Source organism: Gopherus flavomarginatus, chromosome 10, assembly GCF_025201925.1.
Source record: "Gopherus flavomarginatus isolate rGopFla2 chromosome 10, rGopFla2.mat.asm, whole genome shotgun sequence".
Taxonomy (NCBI): Eukaryota; Metazoa; Chordata; order Testudines; family Testudinidae; genus Gopherus; species Gopherus flavomarginatus.
This window is the reverse complement of record NC_066626.1, coordinates 29,337,708-29,359,181: the sequence shown is the minus strand read 5'-3', so window position 1 is coordinate 29,359,181 and position 21,474 is coordinate 29,337,708. Positions and strand designations below refer to the sequence as shown.

The window sequence follows — 21,474 nt, the reverse complement described above, 5'->3', positions numbered from 1 at the left end:
TAAATATAGCTCATTTTTTTCTCTTAGGGCTGGTGTAGAGGTACTTTTCAATGAATTGGAAATACCTGAGGAAGAATATTCCTTTGGCAGATCAAAGATATTCATCCGCAACCCAAGAACGGTGTGTGAACAAATCTTTTCCACCACAGAATCGAAGTCAGTACTTTTGAGGGAAGCATGGGGTGTTGCAGACCTGGCACTAAATAAATAAAAGGGAACCAGGTTGCTGAGTGGTGCACTTTAAACTCTGTCTTTCCAAAGTTTCTGCTCCCTGATTGTGGTAGTGCCCACTTTTTTCAGACTGCTTTAAGCACTAATCAAAGAGTAACTTGCATGACAAATACCCATCAATAAGGCTGAAGAATTTGCTGGATGACTAGTGGAGGTTTCTCCAAACACAATGTTCTGGTACTAGAGTGATAAACATTGTATAGAAATTAAAGTGATTAATTGCCGGCTTATAGGAAGACTTTCAAAATAAATCTAAGTGAGGTTAGGAGGGAGTTAAAAGCCTATGAAGGTAATTGTCAGCAACAGCCCAATATCTAATGTAGTCTTTGTCCACTGAATAACCTCAGGATGTAAGGCATACATTAATCAATACCACATTTATGTACAGTAATCATGAGCCAGCCAAAGATTTCTCAAGAGGTGAAGCATGGGACTCAGGGAATTGATCCCTTTTTGTCATACTAGTTACACTTTTGTGGTTTTCTGTCTTTTATTTATTTTTATTTTTTTAACTCAGCTCTTCAAATTAGAAGACCTGAGAAAGCAACGTCTAGAGGACTTGGCCACACTCATTCAGAAAATTTACAGAGGCTGGAAGTGTCGGACACATTTCCTTTTAATGAAAAGGAGCCAGATTGTGATTGCTTCCTGGTACAGGAGATATGCAGTAAGATGCACATTTTATTAAACAGGGGTTTCTTATTAGTACTTAATGATTCTTTTTCTTTATCCACTTTGATGAAAGTGATGCAAGTATCCAATTTTATGTCTGTATTTGGCACCAAAAATATCCACCAAGTAAACTGAGTTAAATAGGCTCATGATGAAGTACGTGATCTGTGTGAAAAGGATTGTCAAGGTATCCTGGTTAGTTCAACCATCTGGAGACAGGCTTTCTCAGCACTAATGGTGGGACCGCTCTATAGTTCAACAGACTTTGCACTGTGCAAAACTTTGTAGCATATACCAACAGGCAACTGGTGCATACAAAAGTATAGTAATGTGTATGTTTACTGTATGTGAAATTCTATCACTATAAGGTGTGTTTTGTCTTTTGTCCTATTTGAAGCCTTTAAATTTGAGGCACAAGAATGCTTGGGAGCGTCCCAATGATTTATTTTATTAGGTACGGCTCATAAAGACCTGTGTTTAAATGGTTCTTACTAGTATAGTTCTAAGACCATTTCAAATTTTGTTGTAGACAGGATCTTCCACATCATTATGAACTGAACACAAGTGATGTAGCATTTTCAATCTTTTTTCCGGTTAGTAAGAGAAGTTTTTAATTTCCTTTTGTAAAGAAATATACATTATCAAGACTTATGAAAGTCCAGGAGAAGGTTTGATGAAATAGCACATCACACTGAAACAGAGCTCCCCTTAAATAAATGTTATGATATTGTCAAATTAGTGTATCCCAGATGATGCACAGTTTTTGATAATCATCTACGTGGCCTTGAAAGCCTTCTATTCAGTTCGACTGAACAAGGAGGTCAGTCAAAGATTAACTTGTCTTGGAAAATTAGAAAGTATGTGGCTATTTATATCTCAAAATAACTCATTTACTGTCTTGTTACAACTGTAAAAATTCATTTCCAATACAAACTTGTCTAGTTTAATTCACTCCTTTTTTCTTCAGCCAACATTAGGATTGGATTGCATTATAGCTATGTATCTACATTACTGAGTATACCAGTAGAGCTTTAATGGTTTAAAAATAGAGTTGTCAAAGATGTAATTTGCAGGCCTGTTGATATAAGAAAATGAGAACAAAGGAAAAACTAACATTTGACCTGACCAAACCTGTGTGAACATTAGGAATAATATTTCCGAATCTGGAGAGCTCTATTGGTTTACTGGAACCGTACAGCGGTCATTTTGTTAAAATGCAGTCATTTGGCTCCTTGAAGTGCCCCAAAAATTACCTGGGAGCAAACCTGCCCCTTTTTTTGAATATGAAGAGCAATCTTGTATCAGAACTGATGTGATTTGAGGCACGAAGAGGTCATCATTTGAGAGGCTGCATAAGGGGTGTACATCCCCTGCCTGAGTAAAGCTCAGGGTCTGATGAGGGGATCGGCTGCTTCACAGAACTGAACCCACCCATCACAAAGTGTTGTCTGTGAGAGGATTGTGGGGAGGAGGTTGAAGCTACAGTAGTGGCCATGGAATGACTCCTTAGCTTTGTGGCGTGTGAGGAAGGGTTTCTAACATCTGGACTTCTTGATTATCAGCAGTTGAAAAGGGCTAAACTAGAGCCTGAATTTTAAGGTTACCCTCAATGGTGCTGTAAAACAGAATGTTAGATTATCTTGAAATTTCTGTTAGAAATATCAATCTTAAAGGAACAATGCAAGATTCATTTCCTCTTACCCACACCCGACCCTCAGCAGAACTGACCAGCACAGTTTTTTCGGACTGGGTGCTGAGCTGAGTATTTGGCCCTTCATGTTGCATTGCAGAACCCTCAGCCTGTTGCTGATAGGGTATTAGATTAACCAGCAGTTTACTAGAAAGTAAGGATCTTATTGATCTTAAGAGGAAAATGTTCAACTGTTCAAGAAATTGGAATGAGGGTGTACATCAAACTGACTTAGGTGGATAGCATTCCAGTCCGGCATCAGCAAACAATCTTTTTTTAAACTATTATCAGTACTGATACTATAAGAGGGCAGTGGGTGTGAAGAACAACAGAAGCCTTATGATTGTCAATGGCAAGCTCAGCTGACAAACTGGAGCAAAGCGTTTGTGACAATCTGAACAATTTTGTTGGTGGGAAAGATGACAAAACAGTGACTGTTCATATTTAATTCACATAACTTTCCTTTGTTGGCCAGGAAGTTAGTCTTTCTTTGTGTATAAAGTGGCCTTGTCCATGTACTCTGCTGTCTGTGTGTTTGTTTCCTCTTGAGTTAGATGTGAAATCCATACCCTCATTTGTGTTCAGAAATTAACCCACTCTTCTCCATTAGTTTTTTGATTAAATTGCTATATGAATATATTTGTTAGATGTTACTAAAAAATGTTTTGATGTAAAGCAATTTTAAAACCACGACTTTCTCTGCTGAACTGTATTTACTGATTTTTAATACAGCAACAAAAGAAGTATCAGAGGATAAAGAGTTCGGCCATCGTAGTACAATCTTACATCAGAGGATGGAAGGTGAGTTTGACATCACTAAGCAGAGACTGCCTTGGGTTCTGCTAGCCTAGGCTAATAAAATTTGAGGATGTTGGTCTTAGTTGAGGAGAGATGAGTGGTAAGTAGCAGATGCACTCTCCGATTTAGAGACTTTCAAATCATAGACAAAACTGAACACAGTTTTATAAAGTTTATGGGTCAGCCAGGTCCTGGGTCAGATTGTCCTGAATTCAGTTGTCTGTGCCTGCTGGGGATGTGGGAATGCTCTTGATATAGTATACTTGGCCCTTGGAGAGAGTGTTTCCCATTATGCCACCCTATCTTCAACCCCAACTTGTTGTGGTATTGCCTCTCTTCAAAGAATCCTGTCCAGTGCTCTTGAAGGAAGAATTGTGACCATGACACACACTATAAGGAGCAAGGTGATAAAAATGAGATTTCCTTAGTGCTCAGACAGGTACTGGAGGATATCTAAAATCTTACACCTAAAACCTAGTTTCAGGAAAGAGGTGAGCCCACTTTTTATCTTGTGGGGAAAAAATCTTGGCATCTTAGTATTGTTATATCCTTCACAAAGTTAACTCTTCGTGTGCTACAAGGATAGTCCCAATAGTTGTAGAACAGGTGCCAGTTTATGCTATTGCATGGCCTAAAAGAATTGAGAACATGAAATTATTTGTGCAAACTCAGATTAATAGTGGTTTAGCGACCCAGATATAACCTTGGTTCTTTATATTTGTGTAGTTGGTCTGTTCCATGTGAGTTGTGTGTGCTTGCCACATGCACCTGTGCTTGAAGTTTTTCCCTTAGCAGTTTCCGTAGAGGACTGGCTCTGGTCTCCTCTGGAGTGGCACCTACATGGCACAGTGTGAGGGGCACCAGTAGCTTCCGCCACCCTCAGTTCCTTCTTGCTGCCAGTGATGGTGTTGGAACATCTGCTGCTTCGGCTAGCATTGTTTCGTTCTCTGTTCTTGCAGTCATTGAAAACCTGTAAAATAGTTGTGTATATAGTTAGTAGTTTCTTTGCTAAACCCTTAGTAGTAGTTCTCAACTCTTTGTTAGTTCTGACTGGGACTCAGCCAGGGGATGGGGCATGCCCTGGTCCCCAGACTTTAAGCCCTGCGATCTCTGTAAACGGCCTATGCCCGTCAGCAATCCACGTACCAGCTACCTAAGATGCTTAGGTGAGGGGCACATAAATTATAAGTGCCGTATCTGCAAGTCCTTTAAACCTAGGATGAAGATGGAGCACGATATCACTCTAAGAGCTCTTCTAGTAGAGTTGGCACTTACTCCGGCACCAGAGCAGCAGTCCGATTCCGCGCCGAGCACCGTGGCCTCCGTGCACAGTGCTCCGCCAGCACCATCCACTAGCTGGCACTACTCTCCATCCACGGCTTTGGTTATGAAACAGAAGAAGAATGTGAAGGGACGATCTACCTCCCACAAGGGAAAGGAGAGGGTTGGGGGTGAGCCACCACCCATGCTGGGCAGCTGAATGCCCCCTTCAGGAAGTCGGGCCCCAGCTCAAGTCAAGTGGTGCAGCCCATCCTGTACTTTGCCTGCTACTCCAGATAGTGGTGCAGGCCCCAATGAGCTTCAGGTGCCATCGATGTGCGAAGCCCTTCAGGCAGCTCAGGAGATCCTGACACTCCTGGGCCTGCCCACATTGGCTCCAGCGGTGCCACGGTCTTGGGGAAAACCTGCTTTGGGACCTATGCGTGTGTCCTCACCTCAGTGGCACCGTTTCCTATCGAGAGAGATGTCCCACCATCGCTCGCCCGTGCCAAGCCAGCATGCCTCAGGAGGAGAGAGGCAGGCTCAGTGGAGCTCTCTTCAGTCCCCGCACTGGGGACACTGAGGGATTCCAGGTGTTCCTTGCCGGTGGATTGGTGCAGACCCTCTGGGTCATGTGCCGCCCAGCAAGATCTCCGAGACTGGCCTCAACCATCTCCAAGGGCCCAGTACCAATCAGGGAGCAGACACTGCTGATCACCCAGCCGTCGTTGCCCATCTCCTAGGAGATTGCCCTTCCTAGGAGGTTCCTCCCAACAGCTAGCCTGTAGTGGCTCCTGGTCCCGTTCGACGTCTGTGTCCGACGCAGATCTGCTGAACACCATTGGGCTCCGAAACCCTGACCAAGATGCCTGACTCGCTCAGACAGGTCGGCTTCAGGTCACAGCAACTGGCACCGGTCGGACAGGAGCCAATGTGCCGCCCATTCCTGGTCACCCACTACCTGCAGTGATGCTGGCATCGATGGCGCTGAAACTGGTTCATGGCCCCAAGTGCAGTGGCACCATGGTACTTGTGGAACCCTTGGGGGTTCACACAACCTTCCCAGGCTGCCTGATCAGTGTCGGGAATCTGGGAGAGGCCAGTAGCCTCGGTATCCCGTCCCCTTCTGGTGCTCGAGACTTCGGGGCATAAGACCCTGCAAGTCCAGGAGGATCCAGGGGAGTAAGCTGCTGGACCACCAATGGATATAGAGGTTCCCGCAGCACCGGCATCGTCCTCATCATTGCCAGACAAGGCTGTCATGGGGCCCCCTGACCCATTTCCTCAGGATGATGCCAAAGCACACCAGGAACTTTTGAAGAGAGTCACTTCCAACCTCGGGCTTTAGGCAGAGGACTGGAAGAGCCCTCGGACTCTATGTCCTCTGCTGCTCGGCTCCTGCCAGGGTGGTCCTACCCCTTCATGAAGGGGTTTCCAAATCACTGGTGCCCTGTGGGAGACCCCCTCTTCCCTGGCCCCAATCTCGAAGAGGGCTGAACACAAGTACTTTGTGTCAACCAAAGGGCATGAGTACTTATACTCCCACCCTGCCCCCAATTCCCTTGTGAGGTGGTTAACCACAAAAAGAAGCAAGGGCAACCCGGGAGAGGCAAGGGCACCCCCAAAAATAAAGACTCAAGGAAGTTGGATCTCTTTGGGTGTAAGATTTATTCATCTTCTAACCTTCAGCTAAGAATGGCTAACCACCAGGCCCTCCTTGGCCGATATGACTTCAATATGTGCCAACCCATGGCCAAGTTCGAAGGGTCACTCCCCAAGGCTTCCAAGGAGTTCTGAGCAGTCCTTGATGAGGGCACAACCATGGCCAGGGTGGCCCTCCATTTGGTGTCAGATGCTGCGGATGCTTGTGCCTGCACCATGGCTTCTGCTATCTCCATGTGGCAAGCCTCTTGGCTGCTCCTCTCTGGGTTGTCCACAGAGGCTCAGCAGTCAATGCAGGACCAGTCCTTCGATGGCCAGGCCCTATTTGCCGAGCAAACAGACAGCAAGTTGCGGTTCAAAGCACAGCAGCCACAGGACCAAGGGAGTCAACCTTGGCAAGACCAGCCCCTACAAGTGCCACCCGAGCCACCTGCCTCCACCCGCTGCCCAGTCAGGCTTGATCTGTAATAAGCAGGGGGCCGAAAGGTCGTTTTGAGGGTGTGCCCGGGGTAACTTACTAGACTATTCCCCAGATCCGTCCTTTCCTGTGTTCTCTAACCGCCTTGCCCTCTTCTTCTCTACCTGGATGGCTATAACCTCAGACAGATGGGTCCTCAGCACACTGAAACAGGGTTATGCCATCCAGTTCCTTTCTACCACCCCCACCCTTCCCCGCTCCTCTTTAAGGACCCCTCTCACAGAGTCTCCTCATGCAGGAGGTGGAGGGGTGACTACAGATGGGTGTGGTGGAAGAAGTTCCTCTTTAGTACAGGAACAAGTGGTTCTTTTCCCGGTACTTCTTAATCCCAAAGGCCAAGGGTGGTCTACAGACCATCCTGGACCTGCGAGACCTCAACAAGTACCAAAAGAAGTTAAAGTTCTGCATGGTTTCCCTGGCTTCTATTATCCCCTCCTTGGATCTGGTAGACTGGTATGCGAGCCTCTACTTGAAGGATACGTACTTTCACATAGCGATCTTTCAAAGGCACAGACGCTTCCTCCGGTTTACGGTGGGGCCCCACCACTACCAGTCTGCTGTTCTCCCATTCGGCCTGGCAGCAGCACTGAGTGTTTACCAAGTGCATGTTGGTGGTAGTGGCTTCCTTCAGGTGCCGGAGCATTCAGATTGATCCATACCTTGAGGTCTGGCTCATCAAGGGCAGCTCCAGGTCTCAAGTCCAAAGGGATGTCATGGTGGTTCAGGCCACTTGCCACTCTCTGGGCCTACTGGTAAATGTCAAAAAGTCAATGTTAGTGCTGGTGCAGAGGATAGAGTTCATCAGAGTGATCCTTGACTTGACCTGCGCCAGGGTGTTCCTGCCGCTGGAAAAGTTCCACACCGTGACGAAACTCCATGTTCCCTCTGACTACAGCCAGGGTCTGTCTGCGCCTCCTGGGTCACATGGCAGCGTGGTCTGCCATGCCAGGCACCAAATGTGGCCCCTGCAACAATGGCTCGGGACAGTCTATTCCCAGTCCAGAGACCCCCTGGAAAAGATGGCTACCGTTCCCCACGCGATACTTACCTCACTGTGATGGTGGACTGACTGCAGGACAGTCCTGGAGGGGGTTCTGTTCAACCTCCCTCACTCCATCGAGTTGCTGTCAGACGCCTCAGACCTCAGCTGGGGTGCACACCTCGGCGACCTCCAGACACATGGTATGTGGTCCCTAGAGGAGGCGAAGTTGCACATAAACGTCAAAGAGCTCCGAGCAGTCCAGCTGACATGCAGCGTTTTCCTGCCCCACCTATCGGGCAGGGTGGTATGAGTCCTGACGGACAACACAGCTTCAATGTTCTACATAGACAGGCAAGGGGAAGCGCGCTCGTTGACTCTGTCAAGAGGCACTCCATCTTTGGGACTTATGCATCAGCCACAAAATGCACCTGGAAGCTTGTCACCTACCCGGTGTCAAGAATACACTGGTGGAACAGCTCAGCAGGGACATCTCCTCTTACCACTAGTGGTCGCTCCATCCAGAGGTAGCCTGCATTATCTTCCAAAGGTGGGGAATTCCCTAAGTGAACCTGTTTGCCACCAGACAGAACAGGAAATGCCACCAGTTCTGTTTTTGGCAAGGTCTGAGCAAAGGCTCCCTCTCTGATGCCTTTCTCCTGTCGTGGTTAGGGAGCCTGAGGTACATGTTCTGTCTGATTCCACTCATCAGCAGGGTCCTGGCAAAGATCAAGAGAGACAAAGCACAGGTGGTTGTGATCTCCCCGGTGTGACCTTGCCAGCATTGGTTCAGCATGCTCATGAACCTGGTAGCGGCCCTTCCTTGACCCCTGCTCAACCAACAGGACCTGCTGTCAGAAGTCCATGGTCGGGTCCTACACCCCAAACTCAAGTCTCTCCACCTCTCGGCATGGATGCTGTGTGGTTGGAGCAGACTTGTTCAGAAGGAGTCCAACAGGTCCTCCTGGGAAGTAGGAAGCCTTCAACCAAACTGACTTACCTGGCCAAGTGGATGAGGTTTTCCCGCTGGGCATCTGAGTGTGACATCTCCCCCTCGCATTCTTCTGTACAGGCTGTCCTGGACTGTCTGCTCCATTTGAGGAACAAGGGTCTGGCACACTCTTCCATTAGAGTGCATCTTGCGGCCCACTCTGGTTTTCACCCACCGATCCAAGGACAGATAATGTTTTCCCATGACATGATGGTCAGATTTTTGAGAGGGCTTGAGAGACTCTTCCAATGGGCACAGGCTCCTGTCCTCCAGTGAGATCTTTGGTCTTCTATAGGCTCACCGGCCTGTCCTTTGAGCCGCTGGGTTCCTGCTTCTTTTCCCTCCTGTTATGGAAGGTTTCGTTCCTGGTAGTGGTGACACTGGTGAGACAGGTCTCTGAAGTTAAAGCCTTGACCTCAGAACCATTGTACATGGTCTTCTGCAAAGACAAAGTTCAGCTGGGCCCCAGCCTGTCTTTCCTGCAGAAGGTGGTATCTACCTTCCATATGAACCAGGACATCTTCCTCCTGGTCTTCTGTCCCAAACTGCACAAGATCAGTGAAGAGGAGCATCTTCATGCCCTGGATGTCTGAAGGGCCCTGGCTTTTTACTCAGAACGTACCAAGCCTTTCCATAGATCAGCTCAGCTCTTCATTGCTACAGCAGACAGGATGAAGAGCCTTCGAGTGTCCTCGCAGAAGGTTTCCAATTTGATTACCTTGTGCATAAGAACCTGTTACAACCTGGCAGGGGTTCCACTGCCGCCAGTTGTCAGAGCCCACTCGATGAGAGCTCAGGCGTCTTTGGTGGCCTTCCTGGCTCACATCCCTATGCAGGATATCTGTAGAGTCACAACGTAGTCCTCTGTTCACATGTTTACCGCTCATTATGCCATCACTCAGCAGGTCAGGGACAATGCTGGGTTCAGCAGAGCTGTGCTGTAATCTACGTGTCCGTGAACTCCTACCCACCTCCAGGGGTACTGCTTTGGAGTCACCTAATAAGGAATGGACATGAGCAAGCACTCGAAGAAGAAAAGACAGTTAGTTACCTTTTCCGTAACTGATGTTCTTCGAGATGTGTTGCTCGTGTCCATTCCACAACCTGCCCTCCTTCCCCGCTGTCAGAGTTTCTGGCAAGAAGGAACTGAGGATGGGAGGAGCCGGCGGCACCCCTTATACTGTGCCATGCAGGCACAACTCCATAGGGCACCAGAGCTGGTCCCTTATGGATACTGCTAAGGAAAAAACTTCCGGCACCAGTGCATGTAGTGAGCACACGCATCTAATATGGAATGGACATGAACAACACTTCTTGAAGAACACCAGTTACAGAAAAGGTAACTGTCCTTTTTTGCATGTAGCCATTGAATGCTTTAGAACAGTGGTTCTCAACCTTTTTGAGCTCAGGACCCATTTGTAAATGTTTATGGCCTGTTGTGACCCAGTAAATAGTCTGTGGGTGGAGGCCTTGGGGTGGTTTTGGTCAGGTTCTGCCCTCTGGTGAGGTGGGAGGGGAGGGTTGGTTCCTGCCTGTCATTCACCCATAGTGGAAGCTCCTACAGGCCCTGGGCTGTAGGGCTGGCTGGGTGTGGCTCTCAGATCTGGGGGTTGCAACCTCTGGGGTTGCAGCACCACTCAGGTTTGACCCCATCCTCCTGACTGGACCAAATGCGTATGAGTGGAGTCGTGACCTGGCTCCTGGTGGTGCAGTGCTACTCACTCAATTTTGGCCTATTAGGACTCCTGTCATCGTGATGCTGGGACTCCAGAGGTGGCAGAGCCAGGAGCATGGAGGCAGGCCCAGCCAGTCTCGTGGGACAGGAGCTGCCACACGACTCTTTGAAACACTGTGGTGATGCACTTTTGGGTCCCAACCCATGGGTTGAGAAACCCTAATTTAGAACATAAATGTGCTAAAGCTGATCAGAAAAGCTATGTGATCTATAACTAAAGGCCCATAACCTCTGAGTTACTGAAGTCCTCAAATCATGATTTAAAGACTTCAGGGTTACAGAGACTCTACCATTTACTCTAGTTCAAACCAGCAAGTGACCTATGCCCCACTCTGAAGGTAGCTCAAGTTACCTACACTTGATTTAATCTTCAAATCAACCTAGCTCGACTGGGAGTGGCCACACTGCCAAATAACCCCCAAATAGTACAGAACGATTTGATGAGCCGTAAAACATAGCCAAAAAATGCTTTGCTAGCTTCAGCATCATTAGCATTTGGGCTTCAACTTTCCCTATCTCCCCTTCTCCCCGTGAGATAGCTAGGTTGAGTTTAGAGGACCACTTGACAAGAGCCAGAGAGGTTTTTTTGTCTGTGAATGAGAGCTGGGATAGGGGAAACACTTGAATTATAGCTTGAACTGACACTGGAATGAAGACAAGCCCTAAGTGCCAGCAGCCTCTGAGGGCAGACCAAAACAATCACATTTGTGTTAGTATTTGTGTTATGCTGGTGCCTAGAGATGCTAACCAAGGCTGGGGCAATATTGTGCTAACCACTGCACAGACGCAGTGTGAGAGACTGCCTTGAAGAGGAGGCAGGTTGAGCGTTTTAAGTGTCAAAATGATTCAGGAGTACATATCCCATTGAAACTCAATGAGAGTTGTGTTCCTAAATCAATCAGGCTCTTCTGAAAATCCCACCCACCAGTCGAAATTGATGAGATAGATGAAGGGTGGAAGTGAAATATTATCCCGATTGTACAGAGGGAAATTGAGGCACAGAGAAATCAGTGACCTGTCCCGAGTCACATGGGAAGTCTGTGGCAGAGCCAGAAATTGAACCAAGAGTCCTAGTCCAGTGCTATAACCACAAGATCCATCCTCTCAGATCTGCATGTTGTTCTGCTTGTCCATCTGCAAAATTTGAGGTTGTGTTGCGGTGTTTTGTTTTGTTTTTCTCCCTCTCAGATTTGAGCTAGAAAGGCACATTAGGGTGTAAATCATTTTGAAATTAAGTTGGGGTTAGAAGTAAGAGTATTACTTTTTTTCTTTTAATTGATCACAGGCTCGAAAACTTCTTCGAGAACTTAAGCATCAGAAGCGCTGTAAGGAAGCGGCCACAACCATTGCAGCTTATTGGCATGGTACCCAGGTAAGAAAATGCCAGCAAACATTCAGTGTTTCAAGGCCAGTGTTTGGAGCAAAGGTCCTCCAGAAAAGACAGAGAGAAATGTTTTGAATGGCTTAAACTACTTAACTTCCATTTCACTTTGCTGCACACATTTTAACAGTTGCAATCTGGAAAACCAGGACATACTTCTTTATTTATGGTTTTGTAGTGACTGGTTTCTTTCTTTCTCTATCTCTCCATTGGGACCTGCAGTAACCTTTTCTGCCCTAAACTTTTTCTATAACCCATTTTCAAATACACCACAGGCGCGAAAGGAACTGAGACGACTGAAGGAGGAGGCTAGAAATAAACATGCTATTGCTGTTATTTGGGCTTACTGGCTTGGATATAAGGTACTTCATGCACACGTTCCATGATTCTTTCATTACCCAAGAACACCCAACTTTAATCAGTAGCAAATAGTGAGGATTAATAACTAATACAAGTGACCTAGTAGATACTAAAGCATGATCCTTGATTTTTTTCCATTTCTATTTATGCCACACTTAATAAACCTGGCAGCATCCTAAATGTTTGTCTTGTATATTAGGAAATTCTAAGCATGCCCAGCCAATAGTACTGATTGCTTACTAACAAGTCATTAGACTAGATTAAAAATGATTAGAGTGCAGTAAGGTCAAGTTAGAAAATGCATTTGAACTAAATGTAAATGTCCCAAGCATGTGTTTTTCTGTTAAGTGCTTTCAGTGATACACATCTAAATTTCTTTTAATTGGATTGTATATTCTGTGACCTAAATTAAACAGGCTCCTTTTCAATTAAAATAGTACATTTTAAAAATGTAAACATCTTTTGTTTATAATTTGTACAAAATCTGAAATCAGTTTTGATTGTTTCTTTGGTCGTGTAAGAGAAATCCAGTATTGCAAATTAAGTACAATATTATGACCCAAATTTGAGAAAATGATGTTAGTATGCAGTTCTCAATTTATGACCCTCGAAAAATCCCAGGAATTCCAGCATCAGCTGTTTGTTTTCAGAAGCGAAGTCCCACTGAAAGATTCTCGCTAATCCCAGGCTGCAGTTTTGGGTTATGTGAACATATGAAATGTTGTACACTAGGGAATAATGTTGAAACAATTGTTTTAATTAACAAAAACTGTTTATTGACTTAGAATTTGTATTCAGTCAATTTAAATTTTAATATAGCCCAATTATTACTTGGATCCTGCTTTATATATGCTATCAAAACACCTTGTGAGTTAAATGAGGAAAGAAATATCTCTAATTCTAGTAACATGCTAAAATACAGCAGAAGCACAATGCTGAGCTTGATCTTAGCCGTTTTATTTTGTCTAAGAAATAAACTCTTAGAATGGAAAGGTAACCCTGGGAATCAATGTATAAGCATCTACAGAATTTAGCTCATAGGAGATCTTTTTATTTGTAGTTTGATCTTCAGGTGTCAGAGTAAACTGTTAAAGCTGTCATTATCAGAGCATATTTACATAAAATAAATTGAGAAAAAAAATTAAGTCTCGCTATTTTGTCCTAACTAGGGTAGTATAAATGTTATTTATATTAAAATATACATATTTAAAAAATCATGTTTATTATGGTGCTTGGTATCAAAATATAAAACAATTGATTAAATTGTTAATGCCATAGTGATAAGTCCCTGATGCAGAGTAATAGCTCAGTAGCAGTATTGACAAACTGATGTAGAGTAAAGATGCATTTTTGTTTGTCATGTCCTTTTTCAAAAGAAAAATACAGCATTAATTCTATATTACAGTACCTAATAAAATATCTTGCACATTGGTTTATATTTTTATTGTACAATTTAGTAGGGTGTTTTTGTTAAACATGAATCAAATGTATTTAGATAAAAATGTGCTTACCATGCCCTCAGGCATAAACTTAATAGTAACCAATTTAATTTGGCCCATCAGAGTTATAAGAAATTTTCAGTATCTGGCAACTTCCTGTCATCTTAGGAAACTCTCTTTTCCTAAGAGGGAAATTAAAGCAGAAGCTTCAGGAGCCATCTATCTCCAGTGATTATTTTTATATTTGTTTAAGTTTTTTATTTTATTTTTTTCAAAAACTGTAGAAACAAGGTAACTCAAATTCCTTCTTCAAAATTCAGGCAGATATTGACTATGCAGTGTCCTTAGCATTAGCATGTCATAAACTGAGAATTTGAATGTGTGTACCATCCCAAATGAACTAAAATATATCCTTTTATAAAGGCTTAAATTAATGGAGAATAGCCTTTATTTTTAAATTGGACGAGCATCCAAAAAGGGCAGCTGGCAAAGGTGGGTGTGGATTCACAGTTCCCTCAGTATACCTGACAAGATATAAATACTGCAAGTACATAGCTGTAACTACTATTACTGTTATGTTCTATCCAAACCAATTGAAGCTACTTATTTGTTGGTCTTGTGTTTTTAAATAACTGAACAAATAAGTTTACTAATACCTTCTGAAATGTAAAAAGTGTAACTTAACAGAATCTCATGTATTTACGTATAGTACTTTGGAATTTTGCTTGCCTAAACAAAGACTATAGGTGAAATTTATGTATTTGTCTCCTTGTTTTGCATATGATGAATTCATGCTTTTTGGTGGTATGACATCACCAATGTCTTCATCGTGTGGAGAATCAGAAAGAGAGAGATCATTTGCTAGACTGGAGAAGAATATATACTGGAATCTTAACTAAACCCCAGAAGTGAAAGTTCTAAATAGTGTGTAAAATTGTATAAGAAGGATTCTTTTAAATAAAAGTTGTGACTAGGACCAAAAATAAATCATCATTTAAATTGTTAGAGTTAATCATACTGTGCTCAGGCACTTGTCATTGGAGGAGTGGAGTGTATAGTGTGACTTCAATTATTCTTCACTTTCATAAATATCGCTTTGGTCTTGTAACTGAAGGGAAAGCTCTCCATTAAAATCGAGCATCAGACACTCAACATTGATGATTTGCAGACACGCATGGAAGACATTACACAAATATTCATAGCAAATAATGGAGCCTGTGTAATTCTTAACTTTTGTATTAGTGAAGCAGTTTAGAGGCTTGTATTGACCACATTTGTGCCTTAACACCATTTCCACCAATGGTTTATATGCTGTTCTTCCATCTTTCGATATCTCATTCGTAAATCGGCTGTTCTGTCTGGGAGGATCTTTTTCCTGGTCATTGTGCTATCTGCATCGGGCTGTCTCTTTTATTCACTATCTAAACATTTTAGGCTCGAAGGGAATTGAAACGCTTGAAGGAGGAGGCTAGGCGTAAGCATGCTGTTGCAGTCATTTGGGCTTACTGGCTTGGACTGAAGGTACTTTCTCAACCACTCCCTTGTGTCAACAATGAACTCAATAAAGCGTGGCGTCTACTAACACATAAACTATTAATTGTGTGGGATCACTGGCGAGCATGATCTTAGTTTTGCTTAGTTTTGTCATGGACTTTTTTTATTGAAAAATCCTTACTCCAATAATGTCTGTTAAATGAGACGTGTAAACCTTTTTAACAATTGTTACATTTACAGCTGTCTTTAATCTGAGGATATTCCTTGTTTTATCAGATGTTTCAATTCTCAAGTGGAAGATAAAATGCCAAAAATGTTTTTAATTAAAGGGACAATATCATGGTGGTTGACTTAAAATTTGACCTACGTTGGCAAGGATCCCATCTGGAAAGATTACAAACAAGTATTTTCTTTTCCTGACCTATTCTTACGGTGGGGAGTAGGGTGTGACTATTTGACTGTCATTGCTGCTCATTTTAGACCTACTGATATATGTGGGATGGCCAAAGTGTGACCTAGAGTTAAGCATGGTGTCCAGTCATTTTCATTTGAGTTGTTTTGATGATGTAGCATTGCATACTGTGACATCTATTCAGTGGAGGCCAGACCTTCTTAGAAAAGTTGAATGATTACAATCTGTTAACTCCACTTTTTCTATACCCCTCTACATTGAGGATTGGTTGGCAAAAGAAAATACATTTGCAATCTGTAAAGCGTAGTTCTATTCTGTAAATAGACTGTGAAAATGGCATTTTGCGGGCCTCCATGTTTGTGTCACAGTAATTATCTATCACCTTTTGCTTAATTTACAAGAACAAAGTTTTAAACTGCTGTCCTTGAGCACTTAGATCTGAGAAACCAGATGAGTGTGTTTTGGCTTGATCGTTGTCACCACTAATAGAGATTTTCTCGGCCAAACCGGGATTACCCAGGTGTAAATATGGGGACAGGTTTCTCCAGTTGAAACTTTATTTACAGTTCTGTTGGTGATGCATGTCATAACTCTTCAGAGGTGTTCTGTTGTGTGCTAACATGGATAAAATGTAGTGAAAACTTATTGTCACTAAATTAAATTAAATGTGACTCAATATATATATGGGAAGGAGAGCAGGGGATATGAAGGTGCCATTTTTAAGAAGTCACTCTTCAGATTAGAATCATGCTTTACTGTCAGTTTTTATGATTAGAAACCAAGAGAATGTCCCTTCTAGGAGGTCAAGAACAATGCTGTATATTGAGCATCATTTTTTTAAGTAAAAACTAACTTTAATAAAGCCAAAACCTTTAACATGTTATATGGCAAGAGCATGCCTTTGTCTGTATATGCTATGGTTTTGAAGGTTTATTTCCGGCAGAAATGGACTCATCTAATGGACTCATTCTTTAGAATATGAATACACACTGTGAGTTCCATGGCAAGATCCTAGCTATGTATAATCATTTCTACACCAATTCTGTGTGATTTGTTTGCCTAGTTAGATACCTGTTTTCTTCCAACATGTTTGTAGAGGGAAGCTTTTGAGTTAATAGCTTTTAAATCAAAGCACATTCACCTGTTTGAATCATGATCATTAGTATTTTGAAAAATAGAGCTGGATCAAAAATTATTTTTGATTTTTTGTTTACAGTAAATACATGGGATTTTAATAACATGTACAGTACTTCCCAGATTTGGAGTTCTCTAGTACTGATCTGCCAAGGAATTATATTATTGCTGGCTTTCCTACTGTGCCAGGATAGGGGGAGAGAGAGTGTGTGTGTGTGTTACAATATTCTCATTAAAAACTAAGCTTACACAGACAACTGCTCATAAAGAGTAATAGCAACTGTTTTTTTAAAGAGTGCCAGTTAGAACTTGGTAATATTTGGGACCCGTGTATTACAAGGAAGTCACCTTTTTAATATTTTTCAGTGAATATTGTCAGACTGGGATTCAAGGTGTTAATCTGTTTATAAGTGGATAATATCCTGTGCTAACGTGCCAATAGTGGTTGTGTGCTAATTAGAGAGGGCTAAACCTTAACAGCATAAGGAAGATATTTGTGGGGGGATGGATAGCTCAGTGGTTTGAGCCTGCTAAACCCAGGGTTGTGAGTTCAGTCCTTGAGGGGGCCATTTAGGGGGCCATTTAGGGATCTGGGGCAAAATCAGTACTTGGTCCTGCTAGTGAAGGCAGGGGACTTCGCTCGATGACCTTCAAGGTCCCTTCCAGTTCTATGAGATAGGTATATCTCTCTCTCTGTTTTACTGAACATTTCTGCAATTCATTTAAAAAAAAAAATCCCTTGTAGAACTGAAGGGAAAAAATCCCTTATTAACTGAAGAGGAAAAGAAAAATGTGAATGGAGAAAGTTTGGAGAGAATGAATCACTTCAAATACTGTTAATGCTGTTAATGTATCTCAGTAATGTGTGATTAAAAAGGTTCCCCCCCCCCAATGTTGGTTTTTTTTTCATGAGAACATTTGAGAAATTCTTCTTCTCAAAATGGTGGCTCAGAGTCGAGCTGTGTGAGAAGCTCGGGACTGGAGAGAGGGCTGGTGGCGTGGGGCTATGTGAACCTTTTGTGTTTTGACTAATGTGGGTTTTCAACCCCCGGCTTTCACTTTGGTTTTGGTTCGGATGAATCCAAGAACACTATGCAAAATTTGCCAAAACCACTGAGCTTGCTGTGTGGAAAACCATGCAAGACCATAGCCGTTTTTCCTGATTTCCACTAAAAACTTTTAACAGGTTTGCTTCTAACTCAGCCAAGGCATGCAAAAAAGTTCATGAATTTCAGCTAACTTGTCATGAATTTTGGGCATTTCACAAAGGTCCAAATAAGGTGTGTTGTCTCAATTTTGGTTTCAAATGTGTAATAGTTGGAGAGGTTAGTGGTAATACCAGAGGTTTCTCAGTTTTCTATCTTAGAGTTGCTTTAAAAATCATGTATATAAAGTACACCGCTACCCCGAAATAACGCTGTCCTCGAGAGCCAAAAAATCTTACCACGTTATAGGTGAAACTGTGTTATATTGAACTTGCTTTGATCCGCTGGAGTGCTATATCAGGTCACATTATATCGCGATAGAGGTGTAGTATCAGAAATCTTTTAATGATTACTCGTGATTTTTTCTGCTTAAATTTTATTTCATGCGTCTGACCCTAAGCAAAATTAATCTGTTTTCTCTGCTCCTTTCACAATCACCAGTATTTTTTTTAAGAGCACTTGTATGAAAAATTTGATTTATAGTACTTTCCTTCTGAATTCACTTTAATGTTTATCATTATCTTTATTTATTTAGGTTTATAAAATACACACATCAAAAAACCTCCAAGTGCATGTACAGAAAAAAATCCTCCCATCAATTAACAAAATACTTCACAAATCGACCCAGTGGCAATTAAGATTCAATAAAATCCTTATCACTAAAAGAGCTCCACTCTCTTTATCCCAGGCTTACAGCTGTGAAAATATTTTCAATATGCGATCAACTTAATCATATTTGACAGTTGTAAAGATAATGGAAAGTCCTCTACTTTTTTTTTTTTTTTTTTTTACAGTATCACTTTTAATATAGTTCTTTGCAGCTTTAGGCAACTTTTATCTTTGTCTGTAACCTATTTCCCGCATCTTGAGTGTGCCTGATTTTTCTGTTTCCCTTGGCCACACTTGTAACTTCACATTTCACTTCCTTAATGTACAATGCATTGTTAAAACCATTTGTGGATAAATGTTAATTTATACATATTCATTCTGAAGGCTTGTTTTAATGTTTCAGGTCCGTAGAGAATACAGGAAATTCTTCCGTGCCAACGCTGGAAGGAAAATTTATGAATTTACACTTCAGAAAATTGTAAGTACCTATATACATTATAGGTTAATATAAAATTTTGTTTTCTAGCATAGCCAGAAGTGTTAGCTGCATGAGTGTATTAATATTTGTAAAGGAGTCGTCATACTACAGAGGTGATAGCATGACCATTTGGTTCTTTATGTTGTAAAGAAGGGATATTAACATGCTTTGAATTTAAGGACATGGGCAGCCTACACCTAAAGCATCATTAGCATTTGTCAGTAAATTTAGCCTCCCAAACTTGTGAGCAGGCTTAATAAATGTAGGAATTGCAGTTGAATAACAACACTTACTGTTGAAGAGCACCTGTCATTTCTAGATTGTTTCGGTATCTTTACTGGTTGAGATTAATAAAACATCTTGCTTCCAATTTATCACAGATGCAAAAGTACTTCTTGGAAATGAAGAATAAGCTGCCTTCTTTATCACCAATAGACAAAAACTGGCCAGCAAGGCCTTACCTCTTCTTGGATTCAACTCACAAGGAACTGAAGAGGATTTTCCACTTGTGGAGGGTAGGGTGCATTTTGGTCATATGATTTGAGTGCCTCAGTTTTGTTTATGGAGAATGTATTTTTAGGAAATATTTGCTACAGTGTTAGCCACTAATTTTTTTGCATAAACTTTGTTTTTATCATTGTGTTTGGCCTTCCAGACATAACCATACATTATCTAGTCCTTTCAGTGGTTGAGGAAAAAAAGAGTAAAGTGTATTACTTCCGCTCCCCCTGGATCTCAATTTAATATGAGGTGAATATGCATAACTGGTAGCTTATAATACTTACATTCATATCCAGGACTGGTGTTCGCTCAGTCTAAAACTGGAAATACTCAGTGGAATATTATGCATGTGAACTGTGGTTAGCTGAAATTTGTTTTGTACCTGTTAATGGAGAAAATGGCAAGAATCTATTTAAGTGCTGACAAGACACTTTGTGAGCACTCAGCATCCATTATGATCTCTTTGCAACTATGCCATTTTCTGCAAATTGTCAAGGAGAAAGATTCTCTCGTAACTTTTTAAATGGTAAATTGGGAACATGCTGAATTCTGCAAACAGATCTAAATTCTTCAGCCACACTTTGATAGTTGTGTATATTTGTGTATGTGTATTAATAACTATTGGTAATTATTTGATGATGTTTATATTCTAAATTGCGTTTGCTTTCAGAAAGTTGAGTTAATGCTGAAAGTAGGGGGCCCCACTCAAAGCAACTCCAGGATGAAACATTTGCAGCAATACAGTTCTGCCTGCTAAAAGGAACAGTCGGATCCTGATTATTGTATCAGTTATGTAAAGTGGCTGTGTTGTAATACATCATAGTAAAAGAGAAAAAAGGCAAAAACCCCACAACAAAAACCCCACACCTTTGAAGCTTTATTCTTGTGAACTCCTACAGAGGAGTACGGTTGGGATTTTAGCTGACAGTACAGTCAGCTGACCATATATACTTAAATGAAATACTTTCTTTAAAATCATCTCTGTGTCTAATATAATGCAGTGGTGTGTAGAGCAGGCAAAGGCTGAAGTGCCTCAGCTAGTGGTTGCTGTGTTACCGTGGCATGTAGGCATGGAGTTGAGTCACTCCAGAAATATACTAAGAATGTGTATCTTAAGCAATAAGTGAATAGTAATCAGTGATGGCTGCTGCATTAAAGCAGATTTCAAAGAATGATTTATGATTCCTCTAAAATGTCATGTGTTCTAGTGTAAAAAGTACAGAGACCAGTTCACGGATCAACAGAAGCTTATATATGAAGAAAAACTGGAAGCCAGTGAACTTTTCAAGGACAAGAAGGCTTTATATCCAGCCAGGTAATGAGTTGTTATAGTACCACTGCTCACAGTGTAAAAGAAAAATAATCTGCACCCATACTGCTAGTTGTGGATGTATTTTGTGGATCAGTTTGCTAATCCTAAATGCCTTGAGAATTTTTTGTTTGTGCATTACTGGCTTGATCAAAACATGGAGGTCTCGTAGCTTATTTTGACAGTCTTACACAGTGAAATCAATTTGCTTCTAAATTAAATATTAAACTGCTGATTTTTGATGGTGTTCTGTTAGAATCATTATACCCAGAAACTGCCACCAGTTTTGTCAATATAAACACTGAGGACTGTTTTCATGTGCCAAGACCCCAAATGTAGCAGAAAGGATGTTTCTTTGCGTAAAAACATTTAGCGAACCTGCATAAGGGGACTGGATGCCTCCTTCTCGTGCCTTGTTGATCTGGCAGTGAGTGCCACAACAAATAGCCACGGAACAACGTGAAGGGGCGGAATTAACAATTTCACTCACAAATGAGGCAAAGGCTTTGGAGCCCACACTCTGCGCGAAGCTAAGTAGCCTACATCCCACAGGAGAGAGAACAACCAGTGGAGTCCACTACTCCCTCCCGCCATCCCCAGCGATACCAAGCCATGGCTTGGCTATTCCATATCTGAGCATACAATTCACGTTGGCG

At 42.2% G+C, this 21,474-nt stretch overlaps 1 protein-coding gene across 6 annotated transcripts in view; it reads left to right on the top strand.

Moving 5' to 3' along the window:
- Positions 1–21,474, top strand: part of MYO1B (myosin IB) — a 264,196-nt gene that overhangs the window by 218,419 nt on the left and 24,303 nt on the right. For 3 of the 6 annotated variants that reach the window (XM_050969467.1, XM_050969466.1, XM_050969465.1), the window contains 9 exons: positions 28–121; positions 749–898; positions 3,326–3,394; positions 11,782–11,868; positions 12,153–12,239; positions 15,111–15,197; positions 18,934–19,008; positions 19,389–19,523; positions 20,718–20,824. In XM_050969467.1, the coding sequence (XP_050825424.1) occupies positions 28–121; positions 749–898; positions 3,326–3,394; positions 11,782–11,868; positions 12,153–12,239; positions 15,111–15,197; positions 18,934–19,008; positions 19,389–19,523; positions 20,718–20,824 (891 nt within the window). Of the gene's footprint in view, positions 1–27; positions 122–748; positions 899–3,325; positions 3,395–11,781; positions 11,869–12,152; positions 12,240–15,110; positions 15,198–18,933; positions 19,009–19,388; positions 19,524–20,179; positions 20,825–21,474 lie in introns of those variants that run through there. The other 3 variants (XM_050969471.1, XM_050969468.1, XM_050969469.1) reach the window with 3 other exon arrangements.